The sequence below is a fragment of the Meriones unguiculatus genome, chromosome 1 (assembly GCF_030254825.1).
Source record: "Meriones unguiculatus strain TT.TT164.6M chromosome 1, Bangor_MerUng_6.1, whole genome shotgun sequence".
NCBI classification, from domain to species: domain Eukaryota; kingdom Metazoa; phylum Chordata; class Mammalia; order Rodentia; family Muridae; genus Meriones; species Meriones unguiculatus.
This window is the reverse complement of record NC_083349.1, coordinates 164,874,813-164,901,808: the sequence shown is the minus strand read 5'-3', so window position 1 is coordinate 164,901,808 and position 26,996 is coordinate 164,874,813. Positions and strand designations below refer to the sequence as shown.

The 26,996-nt window shown below is 39.7% G+C and overlaps 1 protein-coding gene across 1 annotated transcript in view; it reads right to left on the bottom strand.

Annotated features, from left to right (window-relative positions):
- Ncapd3 (non-SMC condensin II complex subunit D3) overlaps positions 1–26,996 on the bottom strand; it is a 72,881-nt gene that overhangs the window by 32,778 nt on the left and 13,107 nt on the right. Inside the window, exons 6-17 of the mRNA XM_060371109.1 lie at positions 26,496–26,666; positions 26,133–26,194; positions 25,752–25,839; positions 22,868–23,001; positions 20,792–20,864; positions 19,663–19,788; positions 19,289–19,526; positions 18,795–18,851; positions 18,506–18,577; positions 8,114–8,187; positions 7,408–7,542; positions 5,717–5,937 (exon numbers count right to left, since the gene is read on the bottom strand). Coding sequence (XP_060227092.1) covers positions 5,717–5,937; positions 7,408–7,542; positions 8,114–8,187; positions 18,506–18,577; positions 18,795–18,851; positions 19,289–19,526; positions 19,663–19,788; positions 20,792–20,864; positions 22,868–23,001; positions 25,752–25,839; positions 26,133–26,194; positions 26,496–26,666 — 1,451 coding nt within the window. The remainder of the gene's footprint in view (positions 1–5,716; positions 5,938–7,407; positions 7,543–8,113; positions 8,188–18,505; positions 18,578–18,794; positions 18,852–19,288; positions 19,527–19,662; positions 19,789–20,791; positions 20,865–22,867; positions 23,002–25,751; positions 25,840–26,132; positions 26,195–26,495; positions 26,667–26,996) is intronic.

The following is a 26,996-nucleotide window of genomic DNA, read 5'->3' as shown; positions in this document are numbered from 1 at the left end:
ATTCTAACAAATTTCTCTCTCTCTCTCTCTCTCTCTCTCTCTCTCTCTCTCTCTCTCTCACACACACACACACACATGCACACACACAGAATGAGTTCTGTTCCTCTAGAGAACACTGCCTAATACACCAGGGAGCCAAGGAAGACCTCCAGAGACAAGTAAAGGAAAATCTAAGAACAATTAAGATCACTCAAAGCAGAATGGGCTGAAAGAATATTCACAGAGAGAACATGCTGTCCTCAGAGGTACCTACATGCAGGATATATTGTGTGGGGAGAAGAGTAGGACTGTCAAGACTCTGAATACACATGGGGAAACACACAGGAGACAAAGACATAGCAACAGTTGGGTGATATATCAAAGGATATTTGCTGATGCTTCCTGAAGAGATCATGCATGTAGAAATGTCAGTGGGCGGACTGCCAGACAGACCAGACAGAAGAGATCCTGGCCAGAGAGGAAAGGATGAAAAACCAACAGGCATTCTTTTTGCTTGAAATATACAGGTCTGGGCTGTCTTTGAAGCAGGTTTTGACAATTTATGCACTCAAGTATGCAATATTGTCATTTTTTTCAAATTCTCAGTAATACTTTGTCACAGTATAGACTGTCAAGCCTCACATTTCAACAAACTGAAACTTGTTTTATTTTTAACTCCTTTGTTAAAGTTTAATATCAGATTCATTATGTTTATTGCACATCTCCACTTCAACTTTTGTGAACTGCTTTTCACATCATCTACTCTCTACTAGGAATCCTCTACTGAATGAGAATTATTAGTAAAGACAGGTGATCATCCTTGTGGTGGGTTACAGTTTTCCAATCTGTTCTTAGTGTTTTTTATGGTGTCATCTTAGTCTGGCTTCCGAGATGCTATAATACAGCAGTGAACATGTAATTGAAAACAATCTACTGTGCCAAGAGCCACTGTCTTGGGGCAGTTAAGTAGGCATGTGGGCTTTCTGGAAGGTAGCCCGGTATTTTGGAAGGTCTGTATCACAATTCACCCTAGAATTGCTTCCAGCCTCTGACACCCATTCTTCCCAATGCTGCTGCATCGCTCACAAAATCTGGCATGGTATGAACTCTCACTTTCTGAGTATTTACCCACTCTGATCGAACGATCCCCCTATGGGATCTTTATGAAGATACATTGATGTTCAGATGAAGTAATTCTTGACTACAGAATTCTTGATTTGATTCAAACAATTTTAGAAGCTAAGAAGTTTATAAAAGTTTACAGCTGCAATAAGTACTTTTGTGGACCTCCGAATGCCTCACTAGGAGACAGGCTTGAGACAGATTTATGGCTTCAGATAAGCTTCCAGTCTAGAGATGGCACCATATCCTGGTATGTACCATAAATACAGGCAAGTTGGTTTAAACTTCTCATGAACCCGAACATGAGACTACCAAGAAATGTCTAAATTAAGTACAAACCTTAAAGTCAAAACACACAAACTTATTGTAATTCCTTATACCTTTTCAGCTTATGGCACAATATACTGTCAGTCTAAATTTATTTTGTTTCAATTTTAGTATACGTGTTGCCGAAGCAAGCACTAAATTTATTTTGTATCTTAGAATGAAAGACAGATAAAATTATTGTCCTGAACTCACTATAACCAAGAGATAGATAGAAAACATGTAGCCAGATTGGTTACAAGACAAATATTCTTGTAACCTCTTGGACCTTGTTAACCTTTAGGCCTCGTCAACCTTTGTCATTCTGAACTCACTAAGAACTTATATAATGGATACATAGATAAGAAATATTTAGTTTTAATGAAAAAACATGTACCTGTTGTATATTTGAATTCATCTGTTTTTGTGATTAATCGCCTTTTTGACTATGAAATAATTCTTTTTCTGGTGTAGAGGGTTTTGTCTTAAGAGTATAAAAACTGTTATCAGAAAAAAAATGGGGTTGAAGTTTCTTACTTCACCCACCTTTTTCTCTTAAATGCTTGTGTGTGTGAATGGTCTATTTTCTGTCTCTCTCTTATTTCTTATTCCCCTGTGGATTCACAAATAAGTTAGCAGACTGGGGGCTCTCCATCAGCTCTCTCAGACAAGCAGGCATACTTTAACCTACTAGAAATCGCCACAAAGAGGCCTACTCGCCCTTGAGCTAATCCCCAGATCAAAGAGCTCATTCATTCATTCATTCATTCATTCATTCATTCCCCTTGCCCCCCTCCCCCCCGAAGTTTTTGGCTAGAAGCTCTTTAAAGTCCTGGCTGCAGAAAAAAAAGGGGCCAATTTAAGTTTTCCTCTTTAGCTGCAGTACAGCCAGTCCCAAGTCCCTAGAGAAGCAATTCTGGGATTCCTCCCCTTTCTTCATTAGTTGCCTTAGCCATCAGCTGGGTAACCTAAGAGATAAAGTGGAGGCTGTTCTCCCCTGGACCTGCCAAGAGCAGGACTTTGGCACTACTGTTCACAGTCCTGAAAGCTGGGAAGTATAAGGTTAAGGTTTCTGAGGCCATTCTCTGCTCCAAGGTAGTACCTTGCACATTGCATCCTATAAAGAAAGGAAGCACAGGTACTCACTCACAAGGGTGTACAAATGCACAAAGAGGGAGCCAGACAGCTCACTCCTGAAAGCTCTCCCTTTCCACAAACACTAAATAATTCAGGGGGATACGGCCTGACTGCCTACGACCTTCTTACAGGACCCCACCTCATGATGCTCTTATATTTGCCAGTTTATTTCAACATGAACTTTATATGGGAAACACACAGCCATCGAAGCTAATGCTGATAATTCTAATGTATATTCACATGCTACTATGATGCTTCCGCTTAGTGTTGGAAAACAGATGCAACGTTTTTCCTTTAGAAGTGCGTGATGGGCTGACCTGTGCTCTTCTAAAATCTCTATGTTAAAGCCCAACACCTGTAATCTCAGAACGTGACTGCATTTGGAGACCGTGCCTATGAAAGAACCAATAAAGTCAAAAGAATGCCACTAGGGCGCACCTTCAACAAATGTGACTGGTATCTTTATGAGATTGGTCTCTTACAGATTCCAGGAACGTATGAGTACAGAGAAGACTCTGAGGGCACAGCAAGACAGGCCTATCTCCAGGCCAAGAAGACGCCTAAAAGAAAGCAAAGCTGCAAGAATCTTGAGCTGGGATCACCAGTCTCCAGGATTGCAAGAAGTTAGGTACTATTTAATCCATCCAGACTGTGGTATGCTGTCATTCTAAGCCTAGCAAACTAACACAAGGGACTACATTCATTAAAGTTTCATATTTAATATTTCTGAAAAAAAGAAAAATCCAGAGGACTGTGCCCTTTTTATAAAAGCAGTTCTCTTACTTCGGGCTTCTATTGCTGCAATCAAACACTATGACCAAAAAGTGAGTTGGGGAGGAAAGGGTTTATTATTTGGCTTACATTTCCACAATGCAGTCCATCATTGCAGGAAGCCAACAAAAATTCAAATAGGGCAGGAACCTGGAGGCAGCAGCTGATGTAGAGGCCATGGAGGGGAGCTGCTTACTGGCTTGCTTAGCCTGCTTTCTTATAGAACCCAGGACCACCTGCCCGGGGATGAAACCACCAAAAAATGGACTGGGGCCTCCCCCATCAATCACTTACTAAGAAAAGGCCTTACAGCTGGATCTTATGGAGGCATTGTCTCAATTGAGGTTTCCTCCTTTCAGATGAATCTAGCTCAAGTTGATGTGAGACTATCTAGGACACTAGCAGTATATTCTCTCCCTCTGTGGTGACACTTACTTAGTGTGTCCAGGCTGGGTGACTAGTGGGGCAGGCTGAAGGCTGGGTGGCAGCAACAGCAGCCTCCTTTTTAGCAGTTATTTTTATTCATTTTGAAATCAGATAGCTGTGTGTTTAAAGACATTAAGAAATGGGACTGAAATGAAGCAGTAAATATTTTGTAAACAAAAGCATTATACTTGAAGAGTAGGCATTTAAAGGGTACTCATGTCCTAGCAAGCTTTAGAGAATGCGTATCATAAAACTCTTAGAAGGAACTGTATCATATAGATATACATTATGATAGGAAACAAGAAATACCAGTGAGACAAATGTTTAAGGAAGTTAAAAAAAAATAAACTTAAAGGAAAAGCCATCTCGAGAAGGAGCCTATTGTTTAAAACTGGGCAACCCTGGGGACTTAAGACTAAGTGATAATTACATGTCAACTTGCCAGAATCTCGAATGACCTTCAGGCAAGACTCTAGGTTTACCTATGAGGGACTATTTAGTTTACGGTTAACATCTGAGGATGTCTGTGAGATATTATCCAGATTGTATTAATACACATGGAAGACCCAGCTTCCATGGGAAAAACACTGCTGGCCAGGGATCCTGACTGGCATTCAACAGAGAAAGAGCTCTGCACTGCATTTGTTGTTCTCTGCTCTGCTTTTTTATTTGTTTGCTGTGTTATGATGTGAGCAGCTGCCCCAAGCTCCTGCTGATATGGCTTCCCCATCGTGACAGACCATAACCTGAAAACAGTAAACCAAGATAAACCGTTCCCTCCTTAAGCCACTTTGTCAGGGAATTTTATCAGATCAACAGAGAAAGAAACTAAGACAATGACTAGAAAGAGTGGGAAAGTAGATTCTACTTTGGAATAAATCCCTCCCTTAAAGGAGTATCAGCAAAAGCTTAGGTGGTACTGAGAAAATACTGACTAGATGAATGAATTTTTAGTGGTAAAGTTTTAATACCAAAAGGCTGAAAATATCAAGTAACCCATTAGCTGCTCTTGAAAATGAGGAAACGTAGGCCCAGAAACAAGCTATCTGCAAAGGCCACAGGGTAGAAGTTAATGACAACCAATTACTTCCTATTGTGTAATCCTTCTATAAGTACAAGTCTGTGCTTCTTGTATGACAAGAAGACATAAGGAAAAGAAAAAAGTGGCTTCTGCAGTCCAAATACAATCCAATCAAAAGATCACTGCGGTCAAGGTACCACCACAGCTCCTAACTCCTCAGCACAATGTTCACTGTTCACAGTACATCCTCAGTGTTGTCAAACAGAAACAAAAGCACAGAGCTATTTAACCCACTAGTCCAATAAAATAAATGAAAATGTAGGCTGGATGGACATCTTTAATCCCAGCACTCAGGAGCAGAGGCAGATGGAGTTCCAGGACACCTAGGGCTACATGAAGAAACCCTGTCTTGAAAAACCAAAAATCAAAACCAAAACCAAACCAAAGCAAATGAAGATGTAGCCTTCCTAAGAGCAAGTAGTGGGGACACAGACGCTACAATACCATGCTATATTCATTACTACCCAGTGCCAGTCTCAAAATGGAAAAGGAGCTGGAAGGATCAAAGGTACCACAAAAACACAATAATGCTAAGAGTATCAAGTAAAAAGGTAAGCACACAGGGTCTTCAAATATACTAAAAATCTAGACAACTGATCTTTAGATACCAATGGAAAATTATTATTAAAACAGCACATGGGGACCAGAAATATGACTCAGTGGTTAATAGCATTGGCTGCTCTCACAGAGGACCCACATTTGGTTCCCACTACCAACATGATGGCTCAAAAAACATACACAACTCCTGTTCCATAATGCCATCTTCTGGCTTCCACAGGTATCGTGTACACACACACACCCAGAAGCAAAACGTTCATATACATAAATAAAAACACATCATTAAAACACAACACAACATGCCTTCTATGAGAAATTTGAGGGATATAGTCAAGGTACCTCAGATCCTGGCATTCTGTAGTGAGGAGAGCAAGTAGGGCCCAAGCAAGCACCTGACTTCTGTCTTCACTGTGGAATTTCCTTTGGTGCTTAATGTTCTGCAACAGGAGCTGATCCAGGCACTCCAAGGCCTTCTCTTGCACTGTGCTCTCACAGTCCATCACCACTGGGATGACTCCCATCAACCAGGCTTTCTGGACCGGGACACATGTAGGTTGGGCCTAAGGTTGAAAACATTATGGCAGAAGATCTGACATTACTGCAAGTCTAGACACAAGCCAATGAAGTCCAAAGACATGCTAAATATAATCACATTTACAGGAGGTAGGGCTTCAGTTTAATGTTAGAAGGTATGCTTTGTGTGTCTGAAACCGTTGGCATAACACTTCGTACTGTGCCCAAGAAAAAAAATAAAAATATAAATAACTGCATATAATTGCAAATAAAACATAAAGCAAAAAAACAAAACTGCAACCAAACAAAAAATTCCCCCCAAAAACGATATTCAAAGTTATAAAACAAACAAACAAAAAAAAACAACCTAAAAACAAAAAACTGTAACCTCCAGCTTATGACGAAATCAATGCATATTAAAATTTAAACTTATAAATTAAAGCCATTATTTTATTCAAAACCAATAACAAATGGTATTTGCTTCAAGGAAAATGTGCTGACAGAAAAAGCCAAAATATGCTGCATTGCTAGGGCTAGAGAGATAGCTCAGTAGTTACCCGCACTTGCTGCTCTTGTGACCCAAGCTCACCACTCAGTTAATTCCAGATCCAGAGGCTCTGGTGCCCCTGGCCTCTTAGGGCACTGCACGAGCATGCTGATACTCACAAGCAAGCACACACACGTACACTTAAATAATAAAAATAAATTTTTAAAGTATTCATCTTTAATGCCTTCTCTAATAAGAATAAGCATCCTTTAAAAACATTTCGACAACCAATTAATTGGGAGAAATAAATTAAATATCATATTAATGAATATGCTCTTATGGCAATATTTACATATCTTAATTGACAAAAATTAATCCAGGTCTTGTTTTAATCAAATCGACTTTAAAGTTTGCTTCCAGTGAATGAGCACCAGCCCTTAAGCTCAGGCATTTAAACACTTTGTCTGCAGTTGGCGCTGTCACAGAGAGGTGGCAGTGGGGAGGGTACAGCCTTGCTGAAGCCTTGTCCCATTTCCAGTCTAGTCTTTGCGCTGTTAAGATGTGATCTCTCAGCTTCTGGATCATCACAATACCTGCTGACTGCTGCCAGGCCTCCTTGCCACAATGGACTCTTACCCTCTGGAACCATAAGCATCTGCCAAAGACAGCTTTTTTATTTCCCTGTTGATGGTGTTTAGTCCTGTAGTGGGCTCAGGTGAATTTCTAAATGGCTTACTTAATATTTAGCAACAGGTAATTATTGTGTAGAGTTACTCTTGATGCCTTTTGGTGTTGGGGACTAAACTCATAACTTTCTGCATACAAAGTGTATTCTCTCTCCTTAAGTCTAAAACTCCAGAATTTTTTTTTTTTTTTTGAGACAGGGTATACTGTAGACCAAGATGGCCTTAACTTCACAGTAATCCTCCTGTTCAGCCTAATTACAAGTGTGAACCATTAAAGCCAACTCAGAATGCTTTTGATATACAGCACTAAGCATCCTACACACAGCGTGTGTGATTCTCCTCACCATAACAAGTTCTGTAAGGCACTGCAAGGCTTGCTTCCGCACAGATATGGCGGGGTCTCGGCAATGGTCCCGTAGGATCAGCAGGTCCTCCTCCATACTCAAGATGTCACAGTGTTTCAAAATAGTTATTAACACCTGAAAGGTACAAAATGAGGTAGTGCACACAGGGCACAAACACAGAAAAAGTAAACATAGATAGAGAAATGCTTCAAGTTTGTGGTTTTTAACATTTTGGGGGTTATGGATCAACCCTACCTCCCAACAGTATTCTATCTTTTGAGAAGACTCTCTAGAGAAGACTGAACATTACAACCAATTTCACAAACCTACTGAAATTCATCAATGGTCTCCTTGTCCAAACAAATACATATAAAAGATTGTTTGTTTCTTATACTTTTGTGTAGTCCTGGCTGAGTTGGAACTCATTATGTAAATCAGGCTGGTCTCAAACTCACACTTGGTTCAATCAAATGCCTGCCTCTGCCTCCTGAGAGCTAGGACAAGACACATCCATCCCACTACACCCCAAAAAAGTTGTGTGTCTTAAAAAAGCCACTAAGTAAAACTGAAAGCTTAAAAATCAGCAAATTATTCTTCTAGTTCTATAGTTTTTAACCAAGGCCAAGCACGAAAACCAAGTTAGACAATGAATATGGCATTTCTGAGGTTTCATGAAATTTCTGAGTGTCAAAGAAAAAGCTCCCACCTGGAGTGCAGACTTCCTGACGTTGGTTTTTTCATCCTTGGTTCTTTTTCTCAGCATTGCCATGATGTATCTCTCTGTTGACCAACATCAAAGAGTCACAGTCTTGAGAAAGACTGGGCACAACCTAACATGTCACAATACTGAGAAGCTGAGAATACAGGATTGGCTAAGAGACTCACTAATTACTCTAAGTCCTAAGAAAGGAGAGTATCAAAAAGTCTTGAAAACGAAGAAAATTTAAATTAGGTATTTGCTAGAAGAAAGTATTAACTTTATAATATTTAGGAATTTGATTTTAAATCCTGGCTTCTATCACTAAATAAACTTTTAAGGATTCATTTTGTTTTATTTCTGTACAACCTCCCTCCCCACTTCCCCGTGTGTAGGAGGTGCCTGTAGATAGAGGTCAGATGGCATCAGATCCCCAGAACCTAGAGTCAAAAGCAGCTGTGGGCTTCTTGAGGGATGCTGGGAGATGAACTTAGAACAACCAGGAAGAGGAGTAGCCTCTGAGGTTCCCAGTCATGGCTGTAGCAGCCCTCTACAACTTTGAATGAATTATTTACGTCTATTTCACTTGGCTGCAAATAAAAGTTATCACACCCAGAGATATTTTAAAGCCTCAAAGAGGTACTATGTGACTACTTTGAATTTTCTGCTAGGAAGGGACTACTAAGTACCTAAAAGAGTTATTCTCTAAAAATTATGTCTTTAGTATAAATTAGAAAATTAAACTGAAAATTTTAAGAACATTTAGTAACTCATTAAAAGACAAGAGGAGCTGAGAAGATGGTTCTGTGGGTTCAGAGTTTTGCCACGAAACCTGTAAATCTTGCTTTGAGTCCCTAAAACCCATGTAAACAAAGGAGAAGAGTAACTCTCCAAAGTTGTCCTCTGACATGTGCACCATGCATAACCTATCTACTCCATTACAGACACACAATGCTTTCTAAATAAATCAAATAAATAAGACATGTACTATATATAATATGCTTAAAAGACAGTTATACTTTTAAGAATACAACAAAAGAGTGGCACTGCTTCATTTTTGTACACTCTGATGCTTGGATTAGTAAAAGCCTGCTCAACTTTCATCTGTTATAGGACATTATGGGACCCCTGGGAAATGTCAATTGTGAGATCATGGGAAGTAAATGATACCTTGATAATAATATGAACATGGTTTTTCACATCAAAGAGCCTTAAAAGAGGTCCCCAGGCCAAAGATAGAAACTGCTTAGATAAAATGGAGAAAATTCAACGAAGTTCAGATAATATTTTGAAAATAGCCACAATATTAACGTTAACAAACGTTAACTAGACCGAACAAGAAAACAGTATTCAAATTATTAAAACCAGATACGTAACATTATGACATTACTATCAGTTTACATAGCACAAAGGGATATAGGAGCAGTTTTATGCCAACAAATTAATGAAAGAAGTAAGTGTTTAAAGGTGGATATTCAAAGATGACTTAACAAAAAGAAAGTGATTACATCTATAAACATAAATAAAGTCAACTGGTCATAAAAGAACTTCAAACCATATACACAAAAGCCAAAGACTAGAAGGTTTTACTAGGAATCCTACCAAATCATGACACAAAAATGAGTAAGATTCCTTCACAACCTTGAACAAAAGGTAGAAGAGCAGAATATACTTCCCTCTCATAATACTTGCTGGTCTCACTATGACAGCAAAACCACAGAAACCTCAACAAGATAGAACCCTTAAGACCACAGACATCAATCTCAGCAAAACCCTAGTAAATTGAACCCAGCAACATTAAAGAAGGATTATACTATGTCTTCTATTAATCTTGGGAATTAAAGGTTGATTCTAATATGAAAAAAAAAAATCAATGAATGAAAATACCACTGCATCAGAAGAAAGGAAATCATCTTAACAAATGAAGAAAAGTATTTGTAACATTGAGGGTTAAAACATTCAGGGTGGAAACACTCAGAACAAAAACTTCCCCCCAATGATAAAGGCTATACTCAAAGAGCTTACAGCTGATAACACACTCAAGGATGCAGACTGTGACAGCTATTGTTTTGACTGTCAACTTGACTATGTCTGGGATGAACTACAATCCAGAAATGTAGGGCACACCTGGGATTCAGATCTTAAAGCAAGAAGACAGCTTTAATCTGGGCCATATCTTCTGCTGGAAGCCTATATAAGGACAATGGAAGAAGGAAGGTTTTGTTCTTTGCCTGCCTCCCCTTGCCTTGCTAGTACATCTATTCTTTCACTGGCATTGGAGCCTGCTTCTTCAGGATTCTGACATGTAGAGACCAGCTGAGATACTCCTCAGCCTGAGCAACTACTAGATTCTTAGACTTTCTGCTCATAGCTAGCCATGGCTGCATTACTTGGACTGCAGCCTGTGAGTCATTTCAATAAATTCCCCTTTACATATATGTATGTGTATACACACACACGTACACATATATATGTATATATAGATATATATATATATGTTCTGTGACTCAAAACCTTGACCAATACAAATTACCAAAAGTTCTGCCCAACTAAAAACAAATGCATAATTCAAGACTCTTTCCATCTCTAGTCAACATTGTACTAGAGAGTCAGGCTATAGCAACTAGGTAAGAAAAATAACTAAAAAGCATCTAGGTGGAAAGGAACAAGTAAATTATCTCTATTTGAAGGAGACTTAACCTTCTATACAGAAAAATATTAAGAATTCCACAGAACAAAAAGAAAAACAAAACCTACTGTAATGGGTTTACTCAGTGTCTTAGTCACTGTTTTACTGCTATGAAGAGACACCATGACCACAGCAACTCTTATAAGAGAAAGCATTTAACTGGGGGCTGACTAACAGTTTCAGAGCTTATTATGGTCTTGGCAGGAAGCATGATGGCATTCAGGCAGGCACTGGAACAGCAGGTGAGAGCTACATCCTGATCCTTAGGCAGAGAGATCCTAGGCCAGGTATGGGCTTTTGAAACCAAGGGCTACCCCAGTGACACACTTCCTCCAATAAGATCACACCTCCTAATCCTTCTCAAATAGTGTCACTCACTAGTGATTAAGCATTCATATATATGGGCCTATGGGGGCCATTCTTATTCAAACCACCACATCCAAATTACAGAATTAAAAGATCAATAATGAAAAGCCTTTATAACTATTGACAAAAATTTAAAAGTGAAATAAAGAGAACATTTCAACTTATGTCAGTACCAAAAAGAATAAAGTAGTCAAGACTAAATTCAAGGAGCTACAGTTGTTAACATGGTTGGCCATATATATTTATACTTATAGGAAGGTTAGCCACGGTAATGCATGCCTGGAAGGCTAGCACTTAGGAGGCTAAGACAGGAGCAATAGTTTCAGGCTGGTGAGGGCTACTTTGTAAGTTACAGGCTAACCTGGGTTATGTAGTGAAACTCTTAAAAGAAAAAAAAGTTTTTTGTTTACATGACGACAACTCAGGCACAGTAATATACACAGGCTGTATTTTATTTAAGACCAAGGCAAGAGGACAGAGAGTTCAAAGCCAGCCTGAGACATACAAAAAGGCTTTGTCTCAAAAATAAAAATTAAAAAAAAGGAAAAGGACTACAACAAAATCATCCCTAAAACAAATGAAGTGCCTACGAAACACACCAGACGTTCACAGCTCAGAGTATTACTACATTCATACAACAGTAGCCTCTAGGTTCATGCTCAAATCAATCCCTGTCAAAATGCAAGAGGGTGCCAGGAATGGTGTATACTTCTGTAATCTTACCCTTGGAGGGAGTAAGGACAGCCCAAGCTACACAGAGAAACCTTATTATGAGAGAGAAAAAAGATACAAAACATCCATGTCTTGTTTGTTTTTTTTTTTTTTTTGGTAGGTTTCAACATACCAAATTGTGGCTCCATAATTGCTATGGGATACAAAGGACTCAGGCAGGTCAAACAGCTTTTGAAAAGGAGCAAATACAGAAAAACCCTCTCTTCCTGATGTCTAAAACCTACTGATGACCCCAAAGTATGAGAATTAAAAGGCTTAAGTCTGTCTACTTCTGTAATTCAGGGCACTGGAGAAACCTACTAATGGAATACAGAGTATGCCACTCCAAAACATCCTTCTAGGGGAAAAAAAAATTTAACTGAAAACAAGCAGTGCAAACAGGGAAAAGTTTTGTCTCCCAACTTTCTGCCTGAAGGCATGAAACAAATTCTCTGTCCTAAAGACAACTCCTTACCAGCCCAGAAGCATCAATAAAATCTATTGGGCTTCAACATTTTTACCTTCCCACATTTGGAAGCCTATAGTTGCATGCCCACACCATCAATTTCATCACATAGATTTTTGTTGAAGATATCATGTAAGTTTAAGCCCTGCTCTGTGTTTTCTTTCCCACAGTCTGCACCAAATATGCTAATAAACCTGATTTTCTTATTAAGCTGTTGTTTGCTTTTAAGAGTTTGAGCCAATTAATAACTCAGGAAGGCTGAGGGGAAAGGAACATTCTGGAAAGATCCCCAGGGACTGGATCAGGCTGGAACTGAGCTGGGCTGGGCATCTGGCTCTCGGGTGTCCCTTTAAAAATGGGTGCAGCAGCTCTCCAGGACTACGGTTTTCTGAAGGCTTCCACCTAGCTGAAGCATAGTCTCTCATTTCTGCTGTTCTGTCACATAGCAGGCAAGCTGGCCCACCAGACCCTGGGGGAGTGTACTGTCTCCATCTCGAATCCTGCTGTGCAAACGCTGGGATTACACACAAACCACAGCACATGGCTTTCTTTAAAATACGGGTTCTGAGGACTGAACTTGGGTCATCAAGGCTTTCCCGGCCAGTGTTTTTACCTGCTAAGCCACCTCCCAGTTCTATCTCTATCATTTTTGATGTTGGTACTTTTCCTTCTGATTGTATCCACTCTATATCTTCCTTCTTTTCCTTGTAATCAAGGACTTCACTTTCCACCTTCCCCTACTTACTCCTTCTCTACATTTTAAATAGTCTAGGTTTTTCTTTTGCTTTTCACTTCCCATTTTCTTCCTTACTTGTCCCGTTCCCTTTCATTCTTCTTTTTAAAACTTTCTGGCTTAGAGCTGAAGAGATGGCTGAATGGCTAAGACCACTGGCTGCTCTTTCAGAGAATGCTGGTTCCATTTCCAGCACCGACATGGTGGCTCACATTTGTTTTTAACTGCAATGCTTGGGGATCTGATCTCCTGGCCTCCATGGGCTCTGGGCACATGTGGTACACAGGCATACATGAAATCAAAACAGCCATCACGCAAAATGATAAAATAATAAAGAATTTTAAAATAAAATTTTCCTGTTTGGGGAGCCAGTGAGATAGCTTAGCACGCAGGTACTTGCTAAGCTTGAAAACCTGAGTTCAGGGCTGGAGAGATGGCTAAACTGGCTGCTCTTCAGTTCTTAGCACTCACATGACAGCTCACAACTGCCTGTAATGTAATACCAGTTCCAGGGATCTGACATATCCTCATACAAGCAAAACGCCAATGCATATAATAAAAATAAATAATTAAAAAAGAAATCTTAAGTTTAATGCTTGGAACACACATGATAGAAAGAAATGCCTCCTTCAAGTTGTCCTTTGACCCTCACTATGCATCTGTGACTACCAACAGACACACACTCAAACACACACCCCCAATAAAAATAAAAACAAATTTCTGTTTTAGAATACTACTATTCTACCATTCCTGTGGCGTGGAGGAAGGTACTTGGTTTCTATTTTAGTTCTATATTAATTCAGTGGTACTTGTTGCTGTTACTATTGTCTGGCAAAATATACTACATTGTATAAATTGTTCTCTACCACTGAACTCCTTTCCCAGAGAGGGCAAGGAAACACCTAGCTCTATACCCAAGTTGCCCTTGTTTGAACAGCAGTTAATACTTTAACTCAAAGAATATGGGAGAGAAAAGCTCCAGCTAATGACCAGGATACAAGTGGACATGAATGGAGGGAAAAAGCTGACAGCTTGTCCCCCTGTACAGCAACAGCAGAGGGAAACAAGAATACTGTACACCATATCTACGACAGGCTGCTCCATAGACTGCTACCATATTCAACACATTAGTGACAAGACTAGAAGAGTAATTACAGAGAAAGTACCCAACGGACTTGGCTGTTTACAGCACATCAGCCTCATCTGTAAGACTCCATTCCTGTGAGAGGTACAAAGAAGGCAGAAAACTCAAATTCTGGCATACCTGTGTCAAGCTCTATCAAAATACACCAGTGCCCATCAGAGAAGTAACAAGAGAACGACACTACAAAACCCAACTGGAAATATATTTAATACTTCACAAAAAAAAGTATATCCCCAGCTGAAAATAATGAGAAGGGTTGTCTTAGTTATGGTTTCTATTGCTGTGATATAACACCTTGATGAACAACTTGGGCAGCCTACAAGTATTTTTCATCATCATCATCATCACAATTTATTCACTTTGTATGGCAGCTATGACTCCATCTCCTCCTGGTCCCACCCACTCTCCTTCTTGTCTCCCCCTCCCCCACCATGTCCTTCTCCTAGACCACTGATAGGGGAGGTCCTCTTCCCCTACTATCTGATCCTAGCCTACAGGTCTCATCAGGACTATCTGGATCCTCTTTCTCTGTGGCGTAGTAAGGCCACCTCACCAGGGGGGCAGACAACCAAGTTCATGCCAGTGACTGTCCCTGCTCCCCTTCCTAGGGAACCTCCATGGAGACTGAGATGCCCATGGGTTACATCTGAACAGGGGGTCCAGGTCCTCTCCATGAATGGTCCTTGGTTTGGAAATCAATCTGGCACTTTCTTAGAAAATTAGGAACAGTCCTACCTCAAGATCCAGCTATACCATTCTTGGGCATACATCTGAAAGATGCTCAACCATACAACAAGGACATTTGCTCAACTATGTTCAGAGCAGCTTTATTCATAATAGCTAGAATTTGTAAACAACCTAGATGTCCCTCAACTGAGGAATGGACAAATAAATTGTGGTATATTTACACAATGGAATACTACTCAGCAATTAAAAACAAAGAAATCATGAAATATGCAGGCAAATGGATGGAACTGGAAAAGACCACCCTAAGTGAGGTGAACCAGAAGCAGAAAGTCACATATGGTATACACTCACTTATAAGTGGATATTAGCCACATAATATAGGATAAACATACTAAGATCTATAGTCCTAAAGAAGCTAAACAACAAGGAGGACCCTAGGGAAGATGCTTAATCTTCACTCAGAAGGGCAACAGGATAGACACAGGAAATAGGAAAAGACAGGAGCCTTCTACATAGGGTCTCTGAAAAGACTCTACCCAGCAGGGTATCAAAGCAGATGCTAAGACTCATAGCCAAACTTTGGGCAGAGTGCAGGGAAACTTATAGAAGAAGGGGAGATAGAAAGACCTGGCGGGGACAGGAGCTCCACAAGGAGACCAACAGAGACAAAAAAATCTGGGTCTAGCGGGTCCTGCAGAGACTGATGAATCATCTTACAAGTCTTAGGTCACACACTATCACTAACAGAAGTCAAAGCAGAAACTCAAGGCAGCAACTTGGAGGAAGAAACTGAAGCTGAGGCCATAGAGGAATGCTATTTACTAGCTTGCTCCTCATGACTTGCTCAGAACCATCAGATCAAGGATGGCACTGCCCAGAGTGAGTGGGGCCCTCCCCCCCCTCACACACAAATCAACCAAGAAAGCACCCCACAACTTATCCAAAGACCACTGTAATCTGTCAGGGGTATTTTCTCAGTTGAGGATCCCTCTTCCCAAATGACACTATCTTTATTTCAAAATTTGACATAGAATGAGCCAGAACTTCGGTGCTGTCTGAAGAAGTTCTCACACAAAAGTAGAAGGTTATGTCCATCCCCAAAATATATAAATCTCAACACAGGAATACAGGTAATATTAAAAACAAAGGCAGTGCTGCTGCAATGCCTTTAAGCCTAGCACCTGGAAGGCAGAGGCAGGTGGATCTCTGTGACTTCAAGAACATCCTGGTCTACAGAGCTAGTTCCAGAACACCCAAGACTACACAAAGAAGCCCTGTCTCAAAATATCAAACCAACCAACTAACCAAAAAAACCAAAGCACTGTGACATTTCCAAAAGTTCATAATTCTTTAGAAACTGACTCCAAAGATAGTGAAGTAAATGGATGACAGATAAAGAATTCAAAAGAATGACTTTTAAAACAATTAAGAAAAAATGTAGAAAAACAACCAGGCAGATTAAAGAATAATAATATAGTTTCTAAATAAGAAGTTCAATAAAGAGAAAAATTTTTGAAAAAACAAATCTTGGTTAATAAAAATTTTAATAAGTAAAAGAAAAACTTAGCAGATCGTCTTACTAACTGATTGTATCAAGCAAAAGTATTTCAAAAGCTTGAAGACAGGGTGGATGGGATTAAAATAACAAATCAACAATTCAAGTATAGAAGGTGGCATGGAGCTTTAGATTAAGGGCAAACAAACAAAACCAAATAAACCCTACTGAATGAAATAGGAAAATTTCTAAATCCTGGGAAAGATAGGGCATTGATTTCAAAATGGAAGCTTTGCACCCCAAGCCAACATGACCAGGTAAAAATTTAAGAGTACAGAACAAAAAAAGAATATGAAATCCTTGAGAAGTGACAACTCTCTTATGAAGACAAACCCACCAAAGAACAACAAACAAAACCCTGGAAAACAAGATCATTATAACCAGAATAACTAGCTTCAGAATCGAGAGAAAGAGAGACAGAGAGACAGAGAGACAGAGAGACAGAGAGAGAGAGAGAGAGAGAGAGAGAGAGAGAAAGCCCTTTGAAGGAAAACTGACTAGAGAACTTTAGGATCTCTAAGACCTTAGGACTAGAGACCTTAGGACCTCTACAGAAAATAAAGAAATCCATACACAGAAGATAAACAGCTTCAAGAACATGGGGGAAAAACACTACAGAAGAGTAATAAGCAAAGAAGGGTAGGAAAGAACCAAGCATCAGGAGAATAACAAATAATATTAGTTGCTGTATACCTTCCAATAATAAATAACCTTGAATGTAAATGGTATTAATTCTTTAATTAAAACATACAGGCTAGGCTGGGCCGGATAGTGGTAGTGCATGCCTTTAGTTGGGTGGCAGATGAAGGTAAATCTCCGAGGTCTGAAAGCCTGGTCTACAGAGTGAGTTCCACACACCCAGAACTACACAGAGAGACCCCATCTTCAAAAACCAAAAACCAAAAACCAAAAACCAAACCTAACCCAACCCAACCCAACCCAACCCCAAACCCCACAGGTTGGCTGACTTAAAAACAACTGTTTGCTGCCTGTAGGAAATATTCCTGTCCAGTTAACACATACAAAGACTAAAGTAAAAGGGTGGAAAATGATATTCCAAGCAAATGTAACCTGGAAACAAGCAGAAATAGCAATATTTATATAAGAAAGAGCAGACTTCAAGCCATAATCTGTTAGAAGACATAAAGATATTGGCAAAATAAAGAAGATATCAAAAAGATACAGTCATGAGCAAATATACACCAACAGCCAGTGTATTCAATTGCATAAAAGCAATCACTTCTGACATAAAGGGACAGATGGGCTATGTCAGTGAAATAGCAGGTGACACTAACATCCTACAATGCCACATAAATTGGGTGTACTAGGGTACTCCTGTGACCCCAGCACGCAGGAGGTGGAGGACTTAGAACAATGTCATTCTTCGCTGCAACACTTTGTCTCAAAAAATACAATCAAAACAACCAGTGCGTACAAGGACGTAGGGTGAAATGTAATCCTGATATGTTGCCAATAAAATCGACGATCTTGGCTGGGCATCGCTGTGCACCCCTTTACACCCAGCATGCAGGAGACAAAGGCAGGCAAATCCCCAGAGTTCCAGACTTGCCAGGAATACAGTGAGACAATGTATCAAATATATTCACAGCAACAAGTAGTTCTTAATAAAATAAAAACAGAACTGTCATATGACTCAGCTACATCACATGTGGATTTCTAACTGAAAGAAATTCACCCTAGTATATAACAAATATAGCTTTATGCCTACTGTGGCATTATTTACAACACTGAAGTCACAGACTGACCTCAGTGTCTACAATGGATAAAGAAAGTGTGATACAAATATAGGTGGAGTTCTATTCAGCCACACAGAAGAACAGAATGATGCCACCTGCTGAAAAATACATGAAGCCAGATATTATGTCAGAAACAAGCCAGACTAGTAAATATAATACCACGTTACCTTACATGTGCAATCTAAAGTATGAAAAAAATTATATATATTATATATATATATGTCATAAAAGTAGAACAGGGTATATTTGAGAAGAGGCAGCAAGAGAAAGTAGGCAAAAACAAGTGTGGGTACCTCCAGATGGAGTTCTCTCACCACTGTCACCACGGATGCTTTGCGTTGAGTGCCAATTCCCAGTGGTTAACACTATTAAAAAAAAAAAGATGAAGGTAAAAGTCCGTCATATTTTCAATGGCATAAGCACTGCATGTTACTCAAGTGATGAAATGGCCAAAACAAGCCTCAGCTTCTCTGAGGAAGAAAAGAGCAACATTAGAACAGGTGGGAATGGAAGCAAGAGTCATTCTAGAAGTCAGCACTTTTTTTTTTTAAAGCCAATTCAGTAGAAAATACTGATGATTACCTGTTGAGGGTCTCAGTGTGGTACCAGAATAACTCTGTATTCCTGAAACTAAAGGACCTGAAAATAAGCAAACAGATAAAAGAGACATACCATAAAACTCAGGGAAACATACAAAGGAGCCCCAGTTACAGTAGACAGTCAAAATTGCTGACAACATTCTTTTGTTTCAGAAAAGTTTCCAATATATCAGACTTCCCTACTTAAAAAGGGATTTGAAGTTGGAGATATGTTCAAGTTGTACAATACAAGCTTAGTTGTGTAAGGTCTGATGCTACACACACACAGCAATTTAACAACAAATGATAAAGTAGTTTGTGAGGGTTTACATTAAACACACATACATACACACACACACACCCCTTAACAAAGCATGATCCACCTGCAGTTCATTTTTTTTTCCTTTCTTTTGGCCATCCACAGTGTGTTTTGACCCATGTCCTCATATATACTAGGCAGGTAAACACTGAGTTATGCCTCTAGCCTCTACCACTCACTGTTACTGAAGATCACTGATGTGTCGCTAGACAACTCCAGACAATGTGCAAAGCTGGACAGTGCCTTGCTGCGGACAGTAGGTGCCTTGTCTAAGCAACGATCAAATAAAACTTCTTGCGCAAAGAACTTATGCTTTAGAAACTTCTGATGCTCCAATAATACAGTGTCATCCACCTCTCTTTCAGGCAGCTCTAAAAGAGCTAAAGCCACATCGAGAGTGAAAACCCGGTGTGAAATCTGGTAAGGCAGAAACAGAGGAACCCATCACTAGGAGTAAATAAGAATCAAAGCAACAGCTCTCCTGCATGAAGACCTGGCTGTCATGAGGCGTTCAAAGCCAGGATGCAAGCTTTGATTTGGACACATCTCCTACCTTGCAACTTCGTGAGTATTTGTAAAGCCAGGCAAGGAATGTAGCATATTCCTCAGAGGGAAGCTTACTAAGCAGCTGGACCAAGGACTGTGCTGCGTAAGTCCGATACTCTGCTTTATCCACCACCTGGAACACAGAAAGGAAAGCTGGCTGGCCATCCACTTGCAGGATGGCTGAGGCACCTGACATAACTGGAAATTAGCAAGTGTGATTAGCTTGCTGATCTTTAAACATTGGACAAGTGACTAATAAATTCTATTCCTTATATCCCATTGAAAACCAAACTATAAGCCTCTCTGCAGAAAAACATACAACTTCAGAGACTATGAATCCCTACAGTAGATAAAGCTCAAATTTAGAACTGTTTGCTTAAACAGCTCCACAAATTTATGAACTATTAGTAAAAACTTGAAAATGGAAGCTAATGAGGCAGCTCAGCAGTTAAGGGCGCTTAGTGCTCTTTGAAAGGATCTGGGTTTGGTTCTCAGCACCTGCATAATGACTCCTAACTGTCTCTAACTTCAGTTCCAGGGGATCCAGCAGTCTTTTCTTGTCTCCACGGGTACCAGGCACACACATGAACAAAACTCATACACATAAAAATTTTTAAGAATTGAACAGGATTAGATAATTGATATTAGTTCGTCTTTTAGGTAGTAAATATTTTATGTTCTTTCAAAAGTTCTTCTCTGTTATACAGAAACACACTGAAATATTATGAATGAAAAATATGGTGGAATTTGCTTCGTAAGAAAAAAAAAGATCATGGTGCATGTACATTCAGGCTATACAAACTCAACAAAATTGATGCATGATGGGAATGTGCTGACTCACACCATTCTCCCTGCTCCTGTGCATGTCTATCACATTCCAAAATAAACAACTTTTGCTTTAAAAGTACGCTTTGTTAGCTGGGTATGGTGGTCCTTGCCTTTCCTCTCTGCACTTAGGATGCCAAGAGCGAGAGGATCATAATTCAAGCCTACCTGCAGCTACGCAGCACAACTGCCTGAAAACACCCACAAAAACCAACCAACTGAACAAACAAAGAGCCCCGCTTAGTTTAAGAGAGCATCTATTATTAAAGCTACCCTTGCTGATGATACACAAGAACACACACATAAAGTACCTGGGCACAGATATGCTGCAGTAAGGTAACAAGGATTGGGAATACACTTTCTTGCAGTTCATCCACAAGTGAGCTATTTCAAAGAAAAACACAAAGAAGTTACAATGTATCTATGATGACTACACAACAGTAACTGCTTAAGTTTGTGCTCAAAACCCAATACTTGTGTATTTTAGCAATCTCAAGTATTAAAAACAATCTACTCACTGGGGTCAGCAAGATAGAGCAGCAGGTAAAGGCATTTGGCCTACAAGCCTGGCAACTAGTTTGATCCTCAGAAGCCATTTAAACATGTAAAAGTTTTTAAGACAGAACTGACTTCACAAAGTTGTTTTCTGACACCCACCTGTGCTGTGGCACTGGCATGAGCACATGCTATGCACGTGCACGCACGCACACACAGCACATATACACACATAAGCACACACAAAGGCACACATGCAAGAACAATAACTAAAAATTGTAAAAACAAACTACCCCTTTTTGAGTTCCAGTAAAATAAATTTTAAAGATACATTGTAATAGATCAAAAAAACACACTTTCTATTCATTCCCATAAAGAGTTATCACTGAGAAGTCCAGTCATTAGGAAAGGACACAAATTCAATCTTCATGGGCTCTTTTAACTATAATAAGTTTCATAGTAAAATGTAAACTACATCATTTTAGGATAAATACATCACTAAGATATAGTGCCACCTAGTGTTAGTTCAATGAGGTGCTTCTAGTTTAATGCATTCTCCTACTAGAAGTTACTATTTGATTTGTACCATTATAGAAACCTTCAACTGGCAATATGATGAACTCTATTCTTTGTTTTTTTCTGAAACACTCTCTATGTAGCCCTGGCTGTGCTGGAACTCACAATGTAGATTAGGTTGGCCTTGAACTCACAGGGATCAGCCTCCCTCTTCCCTAGTACTGAGGTTAAAGGCATATGCCACGAACTCTTATGAAAAAACAAAACAAAACAAAACAAAACAAAAAAAACAATGTTTCTACTTAACACATCCTAGATATTTAATGTTTTAAAAATTCACATCCATGAAGCTAGTCAGTGAGTTAGCTCAGTGGGTAAAGGCACTCGCCAATTCAGCTGGGTGATGTGACTTTAATCACTAGGCCCCATATGGGGGAAGGAGAGAACAATGCCCCCAACCTGACCTTTGACGTCCTTCTGTTTGTTAAGCACACACATACATATGGAAAAAGAACATATCCTAGACACACGGTGGTGGTTCACTCCTGCAAACCTAGTGCTCAGGAGGCTGAGTCAGGGGGATTCTCAGGTCCAGGCGGGTCTGCATAGTAAGTTCTAGTCCAACTGAGAGCGTGTTTCAAAAGCCCAAACCAAACAAACCAATGCTATCAAGAAACACTTGCTCAGTGACAAGATGGAATCACTCAGTGAAAACATTTCAATCCACACTGCAGTAAAGAAGCCTGCAGGCACAAACACACAAACACGCACACACTTTATACCACATGCCAAATAATCAGGGGGTGGCAGGGCAAGGGATGAAAAGTGGAAGACACAGCAAACATATCTTTCCCAGTATAGCAAAGAGGGGACTTTTAAGTGGAGCTAAGCAATTCATGGCAACTTACTTTCATCATTCAGCAAGTACTTTTTGTTGTAGAAGATGGAACAGAAAAGTGAGAAAAAAAAAAATGCAAGAAACAGAAATGTAAGTAGAGAGAAAAAAGTGGAAGAGGAGGCAGACTTTCTGTTCTGGAGAGGAGAATGCCTAAGCTGATCTGGACAGAGTGGAAGGGGGTGAGGGTGGCAGCTGTCCTTTCTTTCAGCTGACTACATGAATGATGTACTCAACCTGGAGACTGACTCTGGCTCAAGAACTATAGATTCACTTTGTCCTTAACAATGCCCCAACATGGAAGCTGTCAAATGTGACTCAGGCACTGGAAACACATTAGCACCAAATGATTAATTATGACCCATAAACCCACTACTGGGTCAGACATTCCAATGTCACAAGAGTCAGATACTTTGGTTAGTGCAGGGCACACACTTTCAAGAGAGAGTAATAAACAGCAAAAATTCAAGATATACTTTACCTGATAAATTGGACTGCCTGGTTTCTACAGCTGATGACTTTTGAGGTTATGGGCAGTGGGGCACAATGGGACCTCTTCCCTACTTCTAACATCAATATTACATTGAGCATTTGATGGAAAATAGAACCAATAACCTAGAAGAGAAAAGAAAATTGGATTTCAACTATGACGGAGAATCCAGTGGTCTCAAGATTTTGCTGCTGACCACGAGGGATGAGTTTTCTGGACAATAATCAGATATGCTGTGTCTTTATTTATGCATTAGGTTATTTACAATAATAAGTAACAACAGGTAACTCTAAAAATACTATCTTGTTTCCCTAATGTCTTTGTATCATAACCATAGGGTACTTGGCAAACTCCAATTCATTAATAGTAAATACAGGGGGCTGGAGAGATGGCTCAGAGGTTAAGAGCACTGTTTGCTCTTCCAGAGGTCCTGAGTTCAATTCCCAGCAACCACATGGTGGCTCATAACCATCTATAACAAGATCTGGTGCCCTCTTCTGGCCTTAAGGTGTACATGCAGGCAGAATATTATATGTAATAAAATAAATAAATCTTTAAAAAAATAGTATATACAAGTGTTAAAAGTGAATAAAATTGTATCGTATGAAACATCCAATATACTACCTCATATAATTTATTCATCTGACAAAAAATTTTAGTAAATACTGAAAACTATGTGGTAGAGACTAAGCATATTCATATATGTAACGACTTTTTCTGTCGTTGTATTTATTTATTTATTCATTCATTTATTTATTTATTTATTCATTCATTCATTCCGAGGCAGAGGTTCTCTGTGTAGATCTGGCTGTCCTTGACTTGCTTTGTAGGCAAGGCTGGCCTCGCACTCACAATGATCCACTTGCCTCTGCCCCCCCGGAGTGATGGGATTACAGACATGTGCCACCACACCCAGCTTTTTTTTTTTAATTTAGTGTTTATTATTTTGAGGTGAGGTCAATATGGTTTTTGGGGAGCAAGACAGGGTTTCTCTGTGTAGCCCAGGATGTCCTGGAATTTACTCTGTAAACAGGCTGGCCTTGAACTCACAGAGATCTGCCACCACCACCACCCAGCTATGTAACTAGACTTAATAATTTAAAGTATCTGAACAATTCTTTGAGGCAAGCAAGGCAATAATTTCCATTGTATAGATAACAAAATAAACTCCACAGATAAGCTGCCCAAAGTCAAATAATTAAAGCTCTGCCAAAACCAAGGTTGTCTAACACGAAACAAAATTTCCTCATAATTAATAATTCTTAGAGGCGCAGTATACCTAGAAGGATGACCTTTCCCATCGACCATGTTTTTTAAAATACTTGGAATGGCATGGAAACTCTTCTGTGAATTCCGTCACATGCATAGTTTACGCACATAGAAATGCTAGATGTAATCAACTGTGAACGACTGCATGCTGCCGGGCATGGTGGTTCATGCTTTTAACCCAGCACTTGGGAAACAGAGGCAAATAGATCTGTGACTTCAAGACCAGCCTGATCTACACAGAATCTCAGGACAGCCAGGATGACATAGCAAGATCTTGTTTGTTTGTTTGTAACTGTTTTTTGAAACAAGATGAATTGCACTCTGTAGTTAGCATAATTTCGTTTAATTCTGTGGCAATTTTAGGATGAAAGTAAAACCTTCCACCTTCCTTATTCAGATGGAAATGTTCCCAAGGTCAAGTAATCATAATAGGACCGACTGATAGCAGAAAGTAAAATGGGGATTTGAACATAGATGTGGAGAACCCCAAAATGTGTAGTGCTGCAGCACACTAACTATATCCCATCCTCCACCAAAAGCCACAGGAACGTGGCTGAAGATGTGTATGTTTTTGTTATGACACTAGGTTTACTGAGGTTCCCTTACTATAATGTTCACTGAAAAAGTAATATAAAGTAACTCAAAAGGCAAGATATAGGTTATCAACACTGATCACGAAAGACAGCCTAAAAAGTTCTGTAAACTCTCAATAAGAGTAATATAAACACTAACAGATATTCTCAAGCACACATGAATTATGAAAGAAACTTAAAATACTGACTGTTCTTTTTGGTTGTTTTATTCTGACACAAGGTCCCACTGTACAGTTCCTGCTGTACAGGTACCTGCTATGTAGACCAGGCTAGGTTGGCCTTGAACCTGGCTTTTGCTTTATGAGTGCTGGGATAAAAGCATGTACCACAAAACCAGGCCTGACTTCTCTTTAGGACAATTTGTCAGTTTCTACATAGAAGTGCTCGGTCTGTGCCTCCTAATTAAGTCATACCAACATTTGTTTCCTCTCGAAAACTTAGAAATAATTTGTTGGTGGCATCAAATACATCGAATATCTATGGGGTAAGAAGGCTAGATAGCAAGCAGAACTAGTGTACTTTTATTATAGAAACAATATGAAGTCCTGAAACAAAATAGTAAATCGAAATGGTGTCACAGCCAGCTGGCCCTCAACCACAGAGCACATGTGCTAAGACACTTTCCCAGTGAGTATCTGCAAATGTGGTCAGTACCCATCTACACAGACATAACTACAATACAACTTAATTTATAAATCCACATAAAAGCCGGCCAGGCGTGCAACCTGCCTGTCACCCTAGCACTCAGGAGGACACAGCGGAATTGCAGGACAAGCTGCTAGCTCTACTAACCACAATACAGAGATTCACAAGAATGAGATGAACAAGATTTAAAAAATACAATTGTAATAACACACGGCAGTAAAGTGTATGTGGATTCTCTCTGAATATAACTTCTACTACCCACACATAACTTTAGCTAACCAAAGACAAATGGATTATCAAGCATCTTTTCATTATGGGACTCTCCACTGTCAATTTAAGTAGGATATTAGAATACGGTCCTCCCCTACCTTACTTCCTTCTCCATGGATTGGGGAGCACAGCAAATACAATCCATAATAGGCCAGCTCTGATATGTGTCTTACTTCATTAAGCTTCCTAAAGAAAAGGAAAAACGTTGGCTGATGGATTTGACTTCACTAGGAATATTCCGTAGCCTGAAGCCTTCTTTATTCAGTATCCCCGTGTTCGCTGACCTCAAAGTCCTTCACTCAAACTACTTACAGAAGGACCTCAACCTCCCAAGCGTGGATGCCACACTAGCATTTTCTACAAGCCAAATTTAAATGAATAAATCCCGCTTACACACTAGTTAGAATAAAACAGCACTTTTGTTCTGCAAAAAAAAAAAAAAATCATTAGATCATGATGTTACAAGACTAATGGCTCACCTGGCTTGTGAAACAAGAAATTTATGAGGAATTGGCTCAAAATTAGTTAACGCAACAAACACCTGGAAGACAAATATCAAAAAGGTGTGAGCTTTTCTATCCGTAAAATACTAGCTCTATCAGTGGTTCTCAACCTTCCTAACGCTGCAACCCTTTCATGCAGTTCCTCACATTGTGGTGACCCCCAACTATACAATTGTTTCCATTGCTACCTCATAACTATAATTTTGCTACTGTTATGAATTATAATGTAAATATTTCTGGAGAGGTTTGCCAAGAGGGTTATGACCCATAGGTGGAGAACCAGTAAACTATAACTTCTTTTTCTGTAGTTAGTCCCAAGGTTTTAGAATTTTCACTTACCTCTATACAAGTCTGAATAGACTGTGGCTTTTCTTTAAGGGAAAACTTGGGCAGAAGCCTTAAAAAATTCTTTAGAAGATTAAATATGGCATTTCGTATTTGAGAAAGGTCCTGGGCAGAAAAGCAGATCTCCTCTTCCTCCTCTTCTTCCTCTCTTGACAAGTCATCCACCTGGATCACGGAACATGTGCAAATGACTGTGATGTTGTCTCATATGCTTGTGCCAGAGTTCCATCTGCCCATGTGAAGTAAACGCCAGTCCCAGCTGTGCTCACCAGATGAGCTGACTTTGCCCAGCTCCCTGTGCTGTTCTTCGTCTCCAAAGCCACAGCGGCCTGGTCTGCACTGCTCTGCCTGACTACTGCAGTCCTTTTTACTTCTGAATTTGTGTGTGTGTGGTTTAACAGCATGTAGCCCTGGCTGTCCTGGAACTCACTTTGCAGGCCAAGCCAGCCTCAAGCTCAGAGACCTACCTACCTGCGTCTGCCTCCCGGGAGCTGG